This window comes from Trachinotus anak, unplaced genomic scaffold, assembly GCF_046630095.1.
Source record: "Trachinotus anak isolate AG129_WGS33_773 ecotype Australia unplaced genomic scaffold, CSIRO_AGI_Tana_v1 ptg000007l, whole genome shotgun sequence".
In the NCBI taxonomy this organism is placed as follows: Eukaryota; Metazoa; Chordata; class Actinopteri; order Carangiformes; family Carangidae; genus Trachinotus; species Trachinotus anak.
In genome coordinates, this window is record NW_027273858.1 from 21,143,673 (window position 1) to 21,163,937 (window position 20,265).

At 41.1% G+C, this 20,265-nt stretch overlaps 2 protein-coding genes across 2 annotated transcripts; one reads left to right on the forward strand and one right to left on the reverse strand.

Annotated features, from left to right (window-relative positions):
- The first annotated feature begins 335 nt into the window (after positions 1-335).
- tm9sf3 (transmembrane 9 superfamily member 3) lies at positions 336-13,621 on the forward strand. The gene is made up of 15 exons (XM_071481360.1): positions 336-532; positions 1,581-1,776; positions 1,892-2,014; positions 4,235-4,395; positions 4,524-4,601; positions 4,893-5,024; positions 5,187-5,353; positions 7,022-7,116; positions 7,237-7,367; positions 7,627-7,766; positions 8,487-8,555; positions 8,647-8,793; positions 9,391-9,474; positions 9,598-9,674; positions 12,012-13,621. Exons 1-15 carry the CDS (start codon positions 440-442, stop codon positions 12,077-12,079), a joined length of 1,761 nt encoding a protein of 586 aa, XP_071337461.1. The 5' UTR covers positions 336-439; the 3' UTR covers positions 12,080-13,621.
- A 1,001-nt stretch (positions 13,622-14,622) lies between these two features.
- prdx3 (peroxiredoxin 3) lies at positions 14,623-20,129 on the reverse strand. Its single transcript, XM_071481365.1, has 7 exons — positions 19,994-20,129; positions 18,114-18,222; positions 16,894-17,035; positions 16,514-16,649; positions 16,200-16,303; positions 15,037-15,202; positions 14,623-14,795 (listed from the first exon to the last, which is right to left on the reverse strand). Exons 1-7 carry the CDS (start codon positions 20,027-20,029, stop codon positions 14,745-14,747), a joined length of 744 nt encoding a protein of 247 aa, XP_071337466.1. The 5' UTR covers positions 20,030-20,129; the 3' UTR covers positions 14,623-14,744.
- Positions 20,130-20,265: the final 136 nt, after the last annotated feature.

Genomic DNA, 20,265 nt, shown 5'->3' on the forward strand with positions numbered 1-20,265 from the left:
GTTTTAGGTTGACGTGTCAATGTATGAAAAGTGAGATATTGTTCAGACAACTTTGTGGCCACTCGGGGGCTCATCAGACAGTGAATAGGCCTGTTTGTGTTGCGCGGGGATCATGTTTCCTGCAGCAGCTCCGTCAGAGCTGAGGTGAAGCTCCAGTCTTGGCAGTCGGATGACGTGGCTGAAGGTTGCGGACGATGCGCCGACAGAGTTTCTTTTTTCACCGTTTGATCCACCGCTTTCCGCGCCGATTGGACGCTTTGAGCCATGTGACTCAGTTCAGCCAATCCGATGTGCCTGCGGTGAGCGGTCATGAAGCGCTTACGCCATATGCGTACGAGAGCATCCCTAAAAATTGCCTCTGTCATACAACCAGGAAGAAGGTGGGATAGCCCTTCAAAGCTAACATCCCAAATCTTTCTGCTTACTTTCTCCAAAAATAATGGGATCTTCCAGGTGGAAGGTGGCAGCGACGGTGTTTCTCGCTATAGTGGGCTCGTTATTACCTGCCGACGCAGATGAACATGAACACACGGTAAGACAGCCTTTGAGAGGCCGATTGAAAAAGGGGGAGCCTTGAAAATAATGGACGTTTGTGCTCTGTGTAACCTGCTAACTGTAGCTGCGACGGCTAGCTGCACAGGAGAAAACAGATTTGCAGTCATGACACGGAGCCAGGCTTGTTCTGTGGGGTCATTTACCGACACTCTGTGAGCTTTCAGACATAGAGGTATACAATTAGCTAGCTAACTTGTCACCACTTATCGGCCTAAGTGCTTATGGCTAACGTTTGCCTGCTAGCTAGTTAGCACGTCTTCCACACTAGTCTTCACAAGCTTTCCTTGAGCACCGGCGGAAACTGCACTGAAGTTACGTTCGCTAACGTTAGTTAGTTTAACAAATACCAAACCATTATCATAATGAACACGTAAACCTTGTAACCGTGAGGAAATGTTTGTGAAGGCGATTACTCAGAAATCACGAATGCGATGGTTGTGTTAACAGCCAACGTTACATTATACCGAAACACCGGTTAAACGTCAGGGCCTCTCGGTGCTGCTTCTGTCTTTTTGCGCTCTGGTCAGAGCCAGACGTCCCAGTTACAGCTGGTTAACAAGTTAATAAGCTGGGTGACATTGTGTAGATCACACAGTCTCGCTGTCTTCTGCATGAAAGCTGTTAAATTGGCGGATAGTGTGATAGCACTGGAAGTTAACTTCTTTGACTGCAATCAAACATATTGTTGTTAACGTACATCACTGTAACATGTTATATTCATGCAGTGATAACTAAGACTGTTGCATTTTCATGTATTTGCATGACTTTGAATGCAATAACGCTCCTTCTACCAGTTCTAGTGATGATAACATTACTTTCCATAAGTCATCTCTGTCTAAATGTCCAAATGTAGCTGTGGCTGTGCTGTCACTAATGTGGGTGTAAATGTGGAGTGAAGGTTATTTATAAGTCAAGGCATTTTCTGATAGATTGTCAAATGCTATAGTGTGAAACCAGCAGGACTAGCAGAACTGGTGTAGCATTCCTGGATTTCACAATAAGAGTCCCCGTTTTTCCTTTTGCAGTACACAGAAAAGGAGGAGGTTGTGTTATGGATGAACACAGTGGGGCCTTACCACAACCGACAGGAGACATACAAGTACTTCTCTTTGCCCTTCTGTGCGGGCTCCAAGAAGACGATCAGCCATTACCATGAAACACTCGGAGAGGCTCTGCAGGGAGTGGAGCTGGAATTCAGTGGCCTAGACATAAAGTTCAGAGGTATGCTACACTGACTTTCACCTGTTGAGCACATATGGTTGTCTGAAAGTCTACCCCTTCACCCATCATTTTGTTATATCTAACAAAGATGATGTTGTGTTTTTAATGTCTACAGAGGAAGTCATGCAGTCAACTTACTGTGAAATTGACCTGGACAAAGCCAAACGGGACGCCTTTGTCTATGCCATAAAAAATCACTACTGGTACCAAATGTACATAGACGACCTTCCAATATGGGGTAAGAGATACTTCATTTCATTTTTGTTTTTTGTTTTTTTTTTAAAGAAATTTACATGTGTGTTGTAAGTTGTTCTGGAGTATTACTGTCATACTTCCTGGCTCTGTCTATTTATCTTCCCTTCTGTTTGAGTTACTTATTTGCTTGTTAGCTCATTGGCCTATTCCAAATGTTTCAGTGGTGTTAGCATCTTGTGTATCAAGGTTGTGTGCCTCTTAATCATAATATTGGAGAAGTTCAACCAGTTCTTATTTGTGGATGAGTCTGTCCATTCATACTTGGCCAACCTACTAGTGGTGTAACAATACACTACATCAGGTATCAGATAGCTTACTGAAAGGCACTCAAGTCAGTACGTGTGGCGAATCCGCATGTTTTTTGTCCAGAGTCTGTTGAACAATGTAGTGCTCTGGTTGATGATCTTCAGTTTCTCTCACCTCATCTGGTTGTTGTATAGTGCTGTATTGTGCTGTATTGCACAATAGCACAGCAGCTGTATTGTACTATATTGTATAGTGCTGTATTCACTGTGTTATATTCCGCTGAGAAACCACCACTTAAAATTGATCAGATATAACCACTTTTTAATTATGAAATCATAAATGTCATATTTTTATGAGATGAAATCTTATAATTACTTTAAAATGTATTTCGGATGTACACAGTAGGGCACTCCTTATCTCTGCTCTATTGAAAATGTATTGATATGTGGCACCAGCTTCACATAGTAATCAAACCTTTAATTTTGTGACTTATTACACGCCTACAACTTACAGTATTTGCATGTGTAAAAGAGCTTCTGATGCCAACCTTGACAGTGACGTGTGGCTGCTGTTGTTGTAGGCTAAGCAGGATATTAATGAGTCACTGTCATCAGACGCTTCTTAAGGTTATCACTCCAACAAGCTGTGAGTGTGGCCCCTTTACACACCAGGTGGCAGTTAGTACAATGGTGCCACTCCTACAGTTGCTCAAACATAGCTTTGTAAACTTACGTTGTAGGCAGTGGGTGGGGCATTCACATTTACTCAGATAGTTTTCACTCTTGTGTTACCTGCTTATGCCTCAGTGACAATAAATAAATACAGACTTTGACCTCATGTCCGGGTTGTTAGTGTGATAACTGAGCCGGTTTGCTTCATATATGAGACGGTGACATGGAGCTATTCACAGAAAACCTGAAGCTCAGTGTCGGCAGATCTCTAGTTCTTCGCTTTCTGACCACAACACACTTGCAGCACCATTGACTTCAGTGTCTTAAATTAGATTCAGCTCACCTGCCTGATGTTGGTAACCTAAAAAAAACCCCATTACCTTTCAAGACTAATATATTTGTGGTTCTATTGAACAAAGTGAATTATAAAGAGAGGTGTTTATTTAGCCTGCCCTCATTGATATAAATGGGGTGGACAAAATAATACAAACACCTTATATCCGAATACAGTTTAATAACACGACAAAACCATGATATGCAGCCCCTACAATGATCATGAAGTTGGGTCAACACCTCTCTAAAACAATTTCAATGAAAACTTAACATTATAACCTTCATGAAGGGATAATTTATTTTATTAGACTCCATTAGTTGCAGTGAAGTGCTCGTAATAAGCTGCCAACTGAGTGTATAATGCTTTGCACAGGTATTTTACTCTGCTTGTTACTGATGCTATAACAAGATGATAGTGTGATATTCAGTAGGAGAGGCAAAAGCATATTTAGGGCTTTGTGAAAAACCTTCTCTTTAGCTATTTTTAAAAATTCTTTTAGTGGCTTCCCATCTTCTGTGCTAAGTGCTGCCACAGGAGACAAACATAACATTTCTCTATTAACATTACTTTTGTCAAGTAAGAAGGATAAATTTGCAGTTTTTTGTAAGACCGAGAATAATAGGCAGCCAGTTGGGAGTTGATTCACAATGATTGTTCTGCAAACTCATTTGTTCAGAGTAAGAGATTGCTTACCGTGGCCCACAGGGACAAACTTTGACAAGAGCTGAGGCCTTAAAACTGAATATAACAGATGAATACAAATGATGCTGTTAGAAAGTTAATGAGCAGTGTAGTAAGTGACCTTTTATTTGGCATTTACACATCCTGATTATTTATTTTGATTGTTTATTTTATGAAACCAAAAGCTTAGTGTTTATACCTGCCTACGTGACCATTTCTGTAAGGACACAAGCTCTAAAAACAGTGCTTTTTTTTTTTTTTTTAAAAAAAGGTATTGTTGGTGAAGCAGATGAAAATGGAGAAGATCATTACCTGTGGACGTACAAGAAACTGGAGATCGGCTTCAATGGCAACAGAATTGTTGATGTAAATCTGACCAGCGAGGGGAAAGTCAGGCTTGTGCCAAACACGAGAATTGGAATGTCTTATTCAGTGAGTACAGAATGGTCCCTTTTGTCCTTTTTTTGCAGGTTAAAGCTAATTTTTTGTTAAAAGTTAAAAGAAAAACATAAAAACAATAAAATCAATATATTAGTCTAAATACACATTTCCCATCACAGGTGAAGTGGAAGAAGTCAGATGTGAAGTTTGAGGACAGATTCGACAAGTACCTCGACCCATCCTTCTTCCAGCATAGGGTGAGTTGAATATTTAATGACTTTTGGTTTTCAGAGGTTTGTGCTTCATCATGTCAGCCAAGAAAATGCCACAGGCATGTTGTAACAGCAACATGCCTGTAAGACTTTTCAGAAGGTACGAGTCAAGTCTTGTGCTGTTGTAGCTATGATATGACCGATGTGGTAACTTGCAGCTGATTCTTTAACTGTTGCCGCCGTCATGCCGGCAGATACTAGAGCCCATGGATGAAAAAGTTTATTTCCTCACCCTTGTACTAATTATTAATTTTACCTTTCCTGCTTTTTTTCCAGATTCACTGGTTCTCCATCTTCAACTCCTTCATGATGGTCATCTTCTTGGTGGGTCTGGTGTCTATGATTCTGATGAGAACACTAAGAAAGGATTACGCCAGATACAGCAAAGAGGAGGAAATGGATGACATGGTAAGTTTTTGTTGACTCAGCAGTTTGCTTGTGAACACAATGTCATTTGCTGAATGCAGAATTGTGACTAAGATTCAGTTTCTAGGTTTTGTCGTTATTGTTTTATCTTTAATTGATCTTTTTTTCTTCTCATATTGTCATTCTGTTACTGTGAAACAACAGGACAGAGACCTGGGAGATGAATACGGGTGGAAGCAGGTACACGGCGACGTGTTCCGGCCGTCAAGCCACCCATTGATCTTCTCCTCACTCATTGGCTCTGGCTGCCAGATCTTCTCTGTCTCCCTCATCGTCATCATCGTCGCTATGGTCGAGGATCTGTACACAGAGTGAGTAACCGGCAATTAACTGACTGGTTCTAACTACCAGATATTTTATCTCCTCTGAATTATCATGTTTCGTGAGAGCAAAGTTCACATCATTCAGCTACAGAAATGTGTTTTCCATCAGGAGGAACTTAATGTTGAGTTTGATCTTGTAAAATGGTTAAAAGTGAAACATAGATTCACCCGATAATCAGATTCAGTTTTTACCCAAACCTCATGTTAATGTTTGGATCAAATATGTAGAAGCTACAAGTTGAAGGATTCTTGCACAAATGAGAAAATCACAGAGTAGATTAGTTCTTAGAAGAGAGGAAGGAAGAAAGTAAGGAAGGTAATGCTTTCATGAAGGAAATAAGCGATTGCTTTGCATAAACTTTGTGTGTGTGTGTGTGTGTGTGTGTGTGTGTGTGTGTGTGTGTGTGTGTGTGTACGTGTGTGTGTGTGTGTGTGTGTGTGTACGTGTGTACTTTTGTCCTTGTGAGAACCAGTTTCAGTGATAGGCCCTGTTCACACCTGGCATTAAAGTGATAGTTGGGGTTATTTGATGAGTGGTTGTGTGAGATACTGATCTGTTACCTGCAGTAGATTCAGATCAGTGTGCTGCTAGTTTATAGAAGCAGCAGGAGCACCAGCACAGAAGCTCAGCAATATGTGCTCCATAAGTGCATCGTAAGACAGTAGTTCAACAGTTCACTGTAGTTCAACTGTAGTTCCAAAGGAAACGGCTGATTGACAGCAGATAAAGTGGTGAATGTTCAAAATAAAGCGTGTACTTTGACTGATATTAGATTTTTTCTGTTGGCATTTTTTAAAGTTGCTAAAACACTTTTTTGTGGATGGCACCGTCCACAGCAGCACACCACTCAGCTTCTATCACTTTAACATCTGTCTCAGGTGATCCAATCATATGTGGTCAGCTCGAAAGCCCTGTTCAGACCTGGCATTAACATGCGGCCTGAGAGATCAGATCACAAGTGGTCAGCTCTAAGTTCGTCTGTTCACACCTGCTTTAAAACGCGTCTCTAGTGACCACTTGTGATTGGATCTCGCTTCCCTGCTTCATATGCAAATAAACAGGTATGCAGTGTTGTTTTTAGCCAATCAGACGGACAGGTCCATTATCAATGTGCTTGTATGTGTTTGTGTATGTGTGTGTGTGTGAGTGAGCAGTAATGAAAGGGTGAGTGAATCAATGCCCTGCACACAGCTGTAAGGTGAAATAAGGTTTTATTCATTATAAATAGTAAAATATGTTATTATGAGACTGTGTTGGGACTAATCAGACTGTGTCAGAGGACGTCAGTAGAGGAGGCGGTCCTTCAGTGTGGCCAGGACACATTCGCGTTCACACTGCTAAAATAATGTGGCCACTTGTGGGCCAGACCACCTCTGAATGTGGTCTGAGAGATCGGGGGTTAGACATTTAGTTGTGATGGTTGAGGTTAGGTTAACGGACTGGGGAATACACTGTGTCAGTGAGTCTCCTCACACAGTATGTATATTTGTTTGTGTATATGTGCAAAAAGTCAAGTGCATCTGTTTTTCTTTGGGTTAAAAACGTAAAACTAGATGCGAATCAGAGTAAACACTAGAAATATAAAACACTACTTACAAGAGGAATAAGACCCAGACACTGAGGGAGGGCTTAACTTCCATTTTTTTTCTCTGCAGGAGAGGATCCATGCTGAGCACAGCCATTTTTGTGTACGCTGCAACCTCCCCTGTCAATGGCTACTTTGGGGGAAGTTTGTATGCAAAACAAGGAGGTAATTAAAAAACACCCATGCATCATATTCTCTCTGACCGCTGTCCTGGATACGGACTATTGGCTGGATACAGCCTGCATTTCTCACATCACGCTGTTTTGATTTGTTCCAATAATGCAGGCAGAAGATGGATTAAACAAATGTTCATAGGGGCGTTCATGATCCCAGCCATGGTGTGCGGTACCGCCTTCTTCATTAACTTCATCGCTATCTACTACCACGCTTCCAGAGCCATCCCGTTTGGCACCATGGTGGGTCTGACACAACAACACCTGCCCTGTTATCCCTCTGATTTGGTGAACGTTGTTATGTCTGGGAATCAAGCGATCCAGCACCTGTCCAAACTGTTTCAGCAGTTAATTAAAAGACAGTAAGCTGATAGTAAAACATTTCTGGAACACAGTGGGCAGTTGAGATAAATGATGGGGCGTCTGAAAACACACTGGATGTTGGCTGTAAACACAGACCTCCCAGCTGAATATTAATAATGTTTGTTTGTCTTTCCTACAGGTTGCTGTTTGCTGTATTTGCTTCTTCGTCATTCTGCCGCTAAACCTCGTGGGAACAATTTTGGGGAGGAATCTGTCAGGGCAGCCAAACTTCCCCTGCCGAGTGAACGCTGTGCCACGGCCCATCCCCGAGAAGAAATGGTAGGTGTGGTCCAGCACAGGCAGGGTCAGTCTAGCTCATTTTTTAGGAATTTGCCTTGGACACACTGGAGCAGTTAAAAGTCCTTGGCTCCATTCACACAGTACAAAAAAATGATAATTAAAACGCACTATTGCTCATAGACAAAATACTCTGCAAATTCTACAATTTACAATAATGTGAAACCGAAAAATAATCAGCAAATAGCAGATAAATAACTTACATAAACAAATGCGTCAAAATGCTGAAAGCATATTGATTAAGTAATTATTTTCCAGTCAGACATTATGGCGTACACTGTATTTATTGCTGCAGAGGGAAGTGTAATGACTGACCAGTGGGCAGTGAGGGAAGTTGTTCTGAATTCATGAAATGAATCCAAAGTGTTTGTAGGGCCTGTGTTCAAGTGTGACATATCAGGTCTGAGGTACAGAGTTTTTCCTGTCTCTCTATGAGTAATGACAGATAGCAAAGCAATAAGCTGTGAGTGTATTAACATTTACAACCTTCTGCCAAGTGCTGTGACCAGCTGCCAGCAGGAAACGGTAGATGTGACTTATGGCCACTGTCAGACTGTGCTTGAATTTCCACTGAGTCTGCCTTTTCTTTTTTCCCTCTCATAACACAATGAGTCATGCGTCCCCAGCCTGGAGGGGGGCATCTGATGTAAACACTTGAAGGTATAAAGTCATATTGACATGCTGAATCTTGCGATCGCTCAGGTTCATGGAGCCCGCTGTCATCGTCTGCCTTGGAGGAATCCTCCCATTCGGCTCCATTTTCATTGAAATGTAAGTGCGTGTATTGATACTGATGGATTTGTGCATTGTTATCCGATCTCTGCAGCTGCGACGTGACGTGTTCACTGTCCTCACTCCTCAGGTACTTCATCTTTACATCTTTCTGGGCCTACAAAATCTACTACGTTTACGGCTTCATGATGCTGGTCCTGGTTATCCTGTGCATCGTGACTGTGTGCGTCACCATCGTGTGTACGTACTTCCTGCTCAACGCTGAGGATTACAGATGGTGAGTGTGTGCTGGTATTTTGAGACGATGACAACTTTTTCCATACAGATCTCGCAAATTTCAGCCATGAAGTTAATGCATTGTCAAGACACCAACTTTTAAAATGAGCTAGTTGTATGTTTTGCTATTGCTACAAAGCTAACGTTAGCATTAACATCCGTTTAATAACCAGTCTAGAAGAAATGTCTTGAGTCCAGCATAAAATTTCATTCTTTTCTTGTCTCCTGCAGTGGAAAGCAAAACAAATGTTAACTCAATCCTGTTTTTCTTCCACTGACATTAGCATGCTAACCAGCTAGCCCAGGCCTGTCACATCATTTTACGATAGCGACTCACTGTAGCCTCCAATCTGCCCTGAAGAAGAGGGCGTATTATAACCTCTTGTCTTTTAAACGCAATAATGGTCAGAGCTCTTGTCAAGCAACAATCACCACCACCTGCCTCTGAAACCATGTTCAGCAGCAGAGAAAACTAACAATTAGCCCCTTTAAATATCTATGTGTGAAAATGTGTATAGATGATTCTGTGAAAATTGAGAGTTACTGACAGAGCCTTGAACTGGTACTGACTAGTTTTTTGCTTGTCCTTCTTTTTCAGGCAATGGACAAGCTTCCTCTCTGCTGCATCCACTGCTGTTTATGTTTACATGTACTCCTTTTACTACTACTTCTTCAAAACTAAGTGAGTTTCAGTCTTCCTCAAACACATACACATGATGCAGTGTGGACAAAAACACTGTAAAATTCATATGTCCGAAGAGTCGGATCCTTTTCTCACATGTTGTTTTATGCTGATGTGTTTCAGGATGTACGGGCTGTTCCAGACGTCCTTCTACTTTGGTTACATGGCCGTGTTCAGCACTGCCCTCGGAATCATGTGTGGTGAGTCCCAGATCTGGCTGATTAAATACTGTAGGACTGACCTGAGCTAAAGAAACTCATGGCTCTTTGAGAAGTTGTATTTGCGGAGTTTGGCTTTGATAAACTCTGTACACTGCCACAAATTCATCTGTTAGATTTTTCAGTGACAAAATAATGTGAAGGATATTTTCATTCAGTGCAATTAGTTCTCTAAGAGGTAACTAAGAAAGCTCTTGAATAGTTTGGTGCAGTTTTCATACTGAGCCTGATGCAGCCTGATACGAGTGTGCACATGTTTCAGCCTGAGGCGTGCCCCCTGCCCGTGAGGACGTGCAGCCATGAGATTTGATCATTTGCACAATCAATATCCACCTCAATGCTATGTAAAGCTCCCTGTTTAGCTCAGTATACGGGCAGGTTTTATTCAATAAAGTGTCACCACAGAGAAAAAACAAAAGTTTCATCCTGCAGAGCAGTGAGTCTCGTTGTCGTCCGTCGTCCCAGCAAATGAAAACATAGGAAATGTAAATGTTAGTAGTCACAGGGGACCCAAAACAATAAGAAATATTAATACAGGTGTCAGTGTTGTGTCATTAGAGCAGCATCATGCTGTGACAGAAATAAAGAAAGAAAGGTTCAACATGAAGTTAGATATTAAAAAACATCTTTAAACCTGAATTACTGTACGTCTGTATGTCTCTGCCGACCAGTCAAGTTCAGTTCACATCCACGTCCAGACTCTCATATACACATAGTGAAGACAGGACTGAAAAACAAAGGTTAACACCTCTTGGTAAAAATGATATTAGTCGACTTTGTCCTGAGAAGTGTGTGTTTGTGTTTGTTTGTGTGTGTTACCTTTTTACCTTTGAATTTTCAACATTGGAATTACATGACTTTGGTTTAGCACCACAAACAAATCAACAGCATCCTGTCAAAGATCAAACTCTATGTAGTTGAGACTCAATAAAAAGTATTAGATGTATTTTGTCGTAATTAGTGTATGAGGGTTGAGTTATAGTCACAAATGTGTTTTGTTGGGTCACAGTGACCTTGGCCTTTGACCAACAACTTGGAACTAGTTCATCCTTGAGTCTGAGTAAATGTTAGTGCAGGTCAAAGGTAGGTGAAGGTGATGTATCAGGGACACCTGGAGGGAATTTGTTTAGGTTTGCCACAAATGTTCACTTGGACTCAAGGACGAACTGATTAGAACTTGGTGGTCAAAGGTCATGGTCACTGTGACCTCACAAAACTTTTTAACCCTAACCCTACCTGGACCCAGTGTCTAACCTTGCAGGAATGGATTTCTCGAAGTTTACCTGGAATCTGCTAAAGTTTTATTTGATCACCCAGCCAATCAGAAGAGAGGCCCAGAGTCTCTCTTCTGATTGGCTGACAGACCACTGGAGCTCCAGAGAGAAGCTTGAGAGAGGAGATTTACAACTACACTAAGCTGTATTTGGTATGTCAAATAAATATTCTTATAGATACCAAAACTTCAGATAAAATATTGGATATATAATAATTAAATTCCTTCAAAGTCTAAATATGATACTGGACAGACAGGGATGTAAACTACAACTTGGCTGGTTGGTGTCTGCAAACAACTGCAAGGCAGTGATTCTAGTAGCTCTCAGATTTCTTTTAACATATTTAAATTTCAAATGAATTCAGATTGATGCAGTGCTGCATTTTTATAGCGCTTTTATCCAAAGCACTTTACATTTGCCTCTAAGTCATTCTTTCACACAGATGGCAGCAAGCTACCAGGGCATGACCATGAGGAACAGTGGGGTTCAGAGGGCGACTGGCTCTACCTCGCGAGTCACAGCCAAACAAGTGTTTCTCCTCGTGGAGAAAGACAGACTATCTGTCCATAAACTCTGCTACAGGCAAAGATGCAAAGTCTAAATACAAAAAAATAATAAGTGGATGCAAAGTCTGTCGTGAATCAGCTGTTAGTGCCACTGAAGAATGAACATGTTCACAGAAATGGTTCTTCAGCCTGTTCATTTTCTCCACAGTGCTCTGAGCTCAGGTCTGTTGACTGTTCCTCATTAGCTGCCAGCCAAACTCATTCTTCATCTTGAGGAATGATAAGCCGAGGCTGTCACCCATGTACCTTTAAGCACCTTTTGTGGAGCACTCTCTAATCTGCTCTAGCTGCCTCCAGGGTCAGTTGGACGTCTGACTGCTCGTTCTGTAGATGTAGGATGTGCTGTGCTCTGCTTGACCTCAGTGAATTCTTTCACCTGTAATCGTTTCGTCCTGTGATGGATTCACCAACACAGTGAGAGCAGTGTGCGAGTCGCCGGTCCTCCTGAAAGAATCTCACACAACACATTTGTCTTCCAGGTGCCGTCGGATACATGGGAACAAGTGCCTTCGTGAGGAAGATCTACACAAATGTGAAAATTGACTAAAGAAGCGACACAGGGATATTAACGGATTTGCCTACGACGGCGGGCACAAGTCATTCTTTATTACTTTTCTTTCTTGCAAAGAGATTGTGAGAATCTCACTTTGTACAATGTAGTTTTTCCATTTTTCTGAATGAATTTCAACGCCGCGACTCAAAGTGAACAGGAGCGAATCTGCAGGAACGATATCAAACACAAGGTTCTGTTTTTATCAGTTGCTTTCAGACAAACGTTGGGGCAAATGTTTAAGGCTGACATGGCTTCTCTTTTCCAACCCAGTCCCACCTGAGACCAGAGAACATAAATGTTTATTGATGGCATAGTGTAGCTCTCTTCAGTGAAGAGGCCTAAGTGTATTGAAAGCCTTTTGTTCTATTGTGTCAGAATATTGGAGAGTTGGGTTTGTGCCCGTGTTCTGACTTGATTTCTATTTTGTATTCTTGAAGTCACTCGAATTATCGTTACTACACAGTAGTTTGTTCAGATCTACTTCCACTGCAAAATGATATAGAAAGCTGTTGTCACTCGAGAAATCATTCCCCCATTTGGACGATTCTTAATTCCCTGTTACAGTAGCAATCCATCCAGTCGATGATTTTAGTCCTGCTGTAGTTTACTGTGCAGATGAGAACAGATGGACTGATCAGTGGTTGAGGTGCAGTAAGACCCAATTTTTAAATGGATGTTTGATGTGATCCCATTTCCCGTTTAGTCTTATGTTTTCTTAATGTTTGGGTTTGAATGAAGTCTACTTGTAAAGATAATATATGGATGGGGGGAGTGTATATAACCTTAATAATGTACCTTTAGATGTAGATCCCAAATGTATTTTCGTTGTACAGATTTACTACAGGGTGTTTTTTTTAAATGAATCATTCAGTTAAAAACAAAAAAAAGTTTTTTTTTCTTTGTTTGGTGCTTGGGGTGGGGCTGGTGGCGCTGTTACATCTTGCCTGAAATTGCATGAAGTTTTCACCAAACCATCTGATCGAGTTTTTCACTTCAGTCAGCGCTCTCATTATTATTTTTTTTTTTCTTCTCTGGTTGTGAGCATCTTCTCAGTCTCAAAATGTAGAGGTACATTCTTGACGGTCGGTAGGCCTGTTTATGAGCACTCTTCTTATTTTGATTTCATATATTATTTAAAGCTTTAAAAGGCTCTACATCTCCTGGTAAGCCATTTTCCCTTCATGTCCTTTCTGTTGCCTAACCTGAAACATCATTTGTGAATGTCAGAAGGAATGAGGCAAATTGCTTTGTTTCTGCAAACACTGTACAAAGTGAAGTTTATGTACACTTAAACTAGATGTTTTCATAACCACAGTGCTGCGCAGTGTTTCAAACGCTTTTTTCCATTTTGTGTAAATACAGTACGTACCCTACTTGTATGAGAAGTGGCAATGCCTTTTTTTTCCTAACTTCCGGTTCTCCCCCACTGAAGTTGATTTTGGCACCTCATGTTGTGTACCAATGTCTGATTAGACATTTTGAACCTGCATATTAACTTGCTGTAAAAAGAGAAAATAAACATGTTTATGTACAGGGGTTATTAAGTGTGGTTTGAATTCTGAGGGTAAATATTTTTGAACTGAGATATATATATATACATACACACTGAACAAAAACACTTGTTTCTACTCTAATTTTTCTCCGTTTCCACTTTAAAATGTGCAGTTTTATTTTGAAATAGGACATTTATTAGGAACTGAACTGTGGGTGAACTTGAGCTACAGATGCATTTTTTTTTGGAGGGGACGGTCATGGATCAGAAAATGAGTCACAATCTGGTGTGACCACCATTTGCCTCGAGCGGTGCTACACATCTCCTGTGCACAGAGTGGATCAGGCTGTTGATCGTGGCCTGTGGAACAACTGTATTTATTGTGACCAGCCAGGGGAACACCTATGCAATAATCATGCTGTGTGATCAGCAGCTGGATATGTCACACCTGTCAGGTGGATGGATGACCCTGGCAAAGGAGAAGTGCTCGTTAATCTTTTATTTCAACTGGTGAAAAATGGGAGTAAAACAAAAGAGTTGCATTTATATTTTTGTTCAGTATAATAAGCTCATACAAACTGTACCATATGTGTGTAACACAGTCACCAGACCGTACAGTTCAGTGTCTAATAGTGAACACAGCTGGATATTAGTACCATTGTTCTTTTTGGCTGGACCACAACAGTGAGGCCCTGTCACTCACTGACTGACTGACTGAGTGATGAAATTACAGCAGTGGTCGACCGAGAGTCACAGCTTCCCCACTGGCTGTTGTTCAGGCTTATTTTTGCAATAATCAATAGGAGACAAGGAATTTGGGCACAATAATCAAAAGATTGGCTTTTACTAAGCACCAAGGAGGCACTGAGATCAATCAGGTCTCACCAACGTAACATCACTACTGTTTAATGCAGAGTCTCAAAGGGGAAGCTTGGATGATTCAGTTGATCAGTCAGGAAAATAAGAGTCCTGAATAAAACAGTGACTTGTCGGCCCCTGCTTAAAAGATCAACTGCACCACAATCTTACACATAAAACAAAGAGCTGCTGTTTATGAAGAAGATATTTATTGCAGTGTATGAGTAAATACAACTCTAATGTACTAAGTGTTACTTATTTTTAGGTTTGTGCCGCTCACTGTTTTAGCTGGAAGCATTGTGAACTTTGTCAGTTGACTTTTTCAAAGTACTCCTTGGATCCTTCTGGGGTCGGTTTGATCTGAAAAACAAACAGTTACAAGATGAACTTCAACTGGAGAACAGGTCTCCACCCCGGCTGTGTCACAGGAGACTGATGCACCTGTTTCTACATTTCTCGCACTCCTAGTAAATAATTAACGTGACAAACTGAAATTAAAGGGACAATGTAAGATGCTCAGACAGGAGCCAACAGGAACATGAGCATTATGGTGCTGAGTAGATTGAAATGTGTTCGTTGTCCAGAGGTTGAATGAACTCACCGTTGGGGACTTGGGGGTCCAGCTGGCCGGACACACCTCACCGTGGGTCTCCACAAACTGGAACGCCTTCACTAAACGAAGGGTCTCTTCTACACAGCGGCCCACTGGCAGGTCGTTCACACTCATGTGCTTCACCACACCATTTGGATCAATGATGAACAGGCCCCTGGAGGACAGTGATAACAAAAATAACAACAACAGTTAAAATGTTCTCTATGACACATTAAAATAAGACTGAATCAAAGGAAAAAAAAAGACAAAAGATGTGTAGTAAACACTATTGTGCAGGCAAACAGAAAAAAAATGGGTGGGTACAGAAGTAGTAGGTGGGTGAGCTGATGGCAGAGAGGTTACGGTGTGGACTACATGAGCACAGATGCCCTAAGCAGCGAGACCCCGGTTCAACTCCCAGCTGGTCAGACCCCTTGTTGAATGTCATTCTCCTGCTCTCTATCCCCTGTCTATCTTCACTGTCCTATCAAATGAAGGCATTCAAATATCCCAAAAAATAATTTATTAAAAAAAAAAAAAAAAAAAAAAAAAAAGGTAATAGTAACACAGGATAGACACCAAAATAAACGGCAGTAACTTGAGGTTGGATTCTGTTTCCGTTTGCTTCAGTTCAGTTAAATCCACTGTGATCTACTATCACACTGTAAACATACACACAACCTGATCTTCTTCAGAGTTTCACTCTGCTCATACATTAACATTATTAGTGTTTTCTCTTCTCTCTTCTACTGAGGATAAAATCCTTCTTAGTACAGTACTGCTGCTGTGGGTGTGAGTGTGTGATGATTACATTCACCAAATGCTGTTTGTAACAGCTGTTCTGTAACATGTGGCAAACATCTTTCTCTTCAGGCTGGACAACATCTGGATTTTAAACATAGACTGAGTTGAGAAATAAACTTCAATAAAAGCAGAGGTTCGGCTTTTGGAGAAAAAAAAAAAAAACCTGCTGCAACATAATAAAGAGGATGAAAAATGTCTAATGGTCTCAGATGGCAGATAAAAGTGCTGTTTGCTCTAATAGCCTCACACCACACAACTATACCTGTAACCTGTTGGAAATTAAATCCTAAATTATGTTGAATTCTGGGAAACAATCCCATGTGGGTTTAATGGCGGCTGCAGACTGATAGAGCACATCATGGACCTACCTGAGCGCGATGCCTGGACCCTCCAGCAGCACCCCATAGTCTCTGGAGATCTGCTTGTTGAGGTCTGAGAGCAGTGGGATGTGGATGTGGCCCAATCCTCCAGTCTGACAAAACAATATATATTTATTTATCTTATATATCTGCATTAGAAAGCACTGAGAACACAACAGACACACACAACAGACACACACAGTGCTGACTGATCACTCATTAACTACAGGTTCAGCCCTTCAATCACTGAATGAAAAGAGCAGCTGTGTTGAACCTTGCACCATGTGTCTGATACTGAGTAATTATTAAATGAGGACGTGCACCTTGCGTGGAGTGTTGATCCAGGCCAGGTGGGTGAACTGGGAGTCCACAGACACGCCCACCACCTCACAGTTGATGTCGTGGAACTCGCTGGCCTTGTCGCTGAATGAGATGATCTCTGTGGGGCACACGAAGGTGCTGCAAACACAGAGAGAGGGAGGAGACGCTGTGAGCCAAATGTTCACTGACCCACTCACAAAATAACCACAGGACGTCTGCAGAGCCTTGATGAGATCATCACTTTCATTCAACGGTCAAAAGGTACAAGGTGATCATCAACAGACACATTTAAATTTACATTTACATTACATCAATGCATGTTTAAATTAAAGCTATATGTTATTCTCTCCATCTCTTCGTGCACGTCGCAACCAGCACTCACAAGTCCAGTGGGTAGAAGAACAGGACCAGGTATTTGCCCTTGAAATCAGCGAGGCTTATCTCCTTAAACTCCCCGTTGTGGACAGCTGTGGCCTTAAAAGCAGGAGCCGGCTGAGTGACGGCAGGGGCCCATCTGTAGGCACCTGATAGAGAAGTCAAGCAAGGTTTATTCAAACTTGCTATTTGCTTAGAGAAACCAAGGTGATTCCTGCAGACACATCACACTGACGACTCCAGTCAGCGACATACGACCTCTGCACATCTCAAGTCAACATAACATGTATGAACATGTCTGTCTGTGCTGTAATCTCTTCATTTGAATTAAAAACAATGATCCCACAGACATGTTGAGTATTTTAGTGAAATACTTATAAAGTGACAATGAAAACAAAAACAGCTTCACACAGTCATTCGACAAAACAACATCATCATCAGTGTGAACTGAAAACTTACAGTAGATTTAATGATGTGATCATAACAAGTCACTGTGGTCTATAACAGTGGTTCCCAACCTGTGGGCTGGGGCCCACTGGTGGGCCTCGAAGGTACTGCAAGTGTAGTACAGTACTATTTTGGTGAAAAGATGTAATTATGTGTGTGTGTGTATATATAATAAAAATATATTTTTTTAAAACTAAATAATTCTTAAAAAAAACATTAAAAATGTTTAAACATCCTTTCATTGTTTTTTATTGCTCATATTAAAGCCTATCGCTGTGACAACCCAATGATAAGAACTTATATGTTGTCGCCAGTCCAACCACATCATACGCTTGCATCATACACTTATTTTCTATCAACAAGTGATCTCTCCCCCGTCAAACAAAAAAAAAAGAAAACTTGAGCTTCCCCTGCTTTCAGTTCAGTCCTGAACGTTGGATTGTTATTAAAATAAAAAGTGCTCTGAGAACAAATGATTTGTCAGATATGGGCCCCAACATTTTTAAGATTTTCAGCTGGGCCATGAGTTGGAAAAGTTTGAGAACCACTGGTCTAAATCCACAATCTGATTATTAATTAACCACTAATGAATCATTTTGTCTAATCAGGTCACTGCACTAAGCATCAATTTGAATAGTTTATGTGACATTACATATATTTGCCTTATTGTGATATTTATTAATAAGGGAAGCTTTGAATCATAGCTGTGAAATAAAATCACAGCACTAAGCAGGAACTGAGGGAAAAGTTTGACCTCTGTGGTTTGGGTTTTGAACTCACTGGTAGAGAGACAGGCTCTCTGAAGTGCAGGAGCAACGAGGGCTCTTGCAGCCCCAGAGCCACGCTGACAACCCGCTGTGACTTTAAGTCCTGCTGCTGCAACATTTGCCTGAAAAAAAGACATTAATTCAATGTTAATAATCCACAAATGGTTCATTAATTTCACACTTATTTTTAAAGTTTAAACCAGCCATGTTTGTGTCACTGACTGGAGCCTGAAACCTAGCAAAAATCTGCCACAGTTTTAAAGCTGAGATATAAATTCAAGGATGTTTGAACGACATGAATTCATCCACCATGAAGGGAAAAGATGTCCTTCCTTCATTATTTTACACAGTTTTCTTTTGCTGCTGCCACTTCAGAGTCTGATGAGCAAAAGGTCATAATGTGCAAAATGTTTGAGAGCTTAACGAGGCTTGTTATGAAATCTTCACAAATGTGAGGTTGTTTTATGAGCTGCAGACAAAGCTGAGGCTGAGGCAGGAGACGAGACGTCAACAGGTTCGATAACAGGTTTCTGCAGGCTGGATGAAAATGAATGACGTGCTTTGATTATGTGAGCTTCTTTCAGCCATGATAGTGACATACTGAATATGTAGAAATTTTAAGTTAGACATGGATGTACTAGACATATATTTAAAGGAACAACAGGATATTTCAATGATGCAAAAGCATGAACTATTTTCAGTTTGTCAAAGAGACTTTTATGAAAAACTAATTCATTGTATAATATTAATTCATGTCACTGTGTAGTTTTGAGTTGCCCCTGTGCAGTTTCACATCTGCAGTCTTGTCATGCCAACATGTGCCACCCTCAGGCATGAGAAGTCATTTCCTTTTATTTAAAACATGTTAAACGGGCAGCTCCAATAAAACCGACGCTGCACTGCTCTGTAGGGTTCAGAAGTCAGTCGTGGAGCGCACAGTGAAATCCCAGCAGGGGTTTCACACCAGCTGCAGGGGCAGAGCCCCTGCTGAGGCCGAGAGAGCTGCTGCCACTGACACGACTAAAGACAAGCACTGTAAAAATAAGTAAGCTGTGTCTGAGCATAGATTCATGGATTAGACAGGTCAGTAAATAATAATAAAAAATTTAATCCTCTAAATTGTCATGAATCACTGACATTTCCTCTCATTTAAAAATATATCTATAACCCTGTGTACTTTGAATTGAATAGGCTTTTTTCTTGGCTTGTTATAGAAAAAAGCACAGGTGTTACTGATAAAGTTCAAATTCAGACATCACTGATTTTATTCATTAGACTGGGGCCTGTCCTGCTGTACACCTGCCGGCTCCTTCAGAGCAGCTCTGTCAGCAGGAAATGTTTGTCTAATTAATATCACAGCCTCCAGCCCAGTCTGACTATGACTCTCGAGCTATAGGCTGTTGATGTAAATGGAAATGTACTAATTTTATACCTTATATAGTAACAATGTCACTGCCACACAGAGCACATTTAGAAATGAAATCAAATCATGAGTTGGTTAAACAGTTAAAAATAAAATAAAACATAACGGTATTTTTGACAGCAACACAATATGAACAAAGACACATTGTGTTGTTTTATTAAAAGCTTGAAAGAAAGCGCTTCTCAGTAAAAAAAAATACCCTGGGAGAATAAAAATATTATCTGAGTATTTCTTGGAAACCACACTCGTCTCAGACAGCGGCCGCGGACCAGAGGTTGGTACCACAACGTCAGTCAGTCCTCCGGTTCAAATGTGCGACACAAGCGACATGACAGCGCCTCACTGCGCATGCGAATTATTCATCAATACCTGCTATCGACACTCGTTAATTACTAATGAATAAACTATCAAACTGAGGCGAGACTGTATCTGTGGAGAATTGGACGCTGTCTGTATGGAGCTGCACTTACAGAGGTCCTGAGTAGTCTCCCAATGGTGGCTGCCATCTTGGATTATGTCAGAGGAGGGCGGTGTGAGCTCCTTATTGCGTCATCTACACACGTGGTCGACGCAAACCTCTTACAGAATATATATCAGTGAACGATATTATGTCTTATGATGCACTGTCAACTTGAATTCATGAGTATAGACACACAGACAGCGGTAGAAAGTCGTTACTGGGACAAATTATAACCTAAAAATCAAAAAAGAAGCCTTCATGCTGCCTTCAGGTGCACGAAGG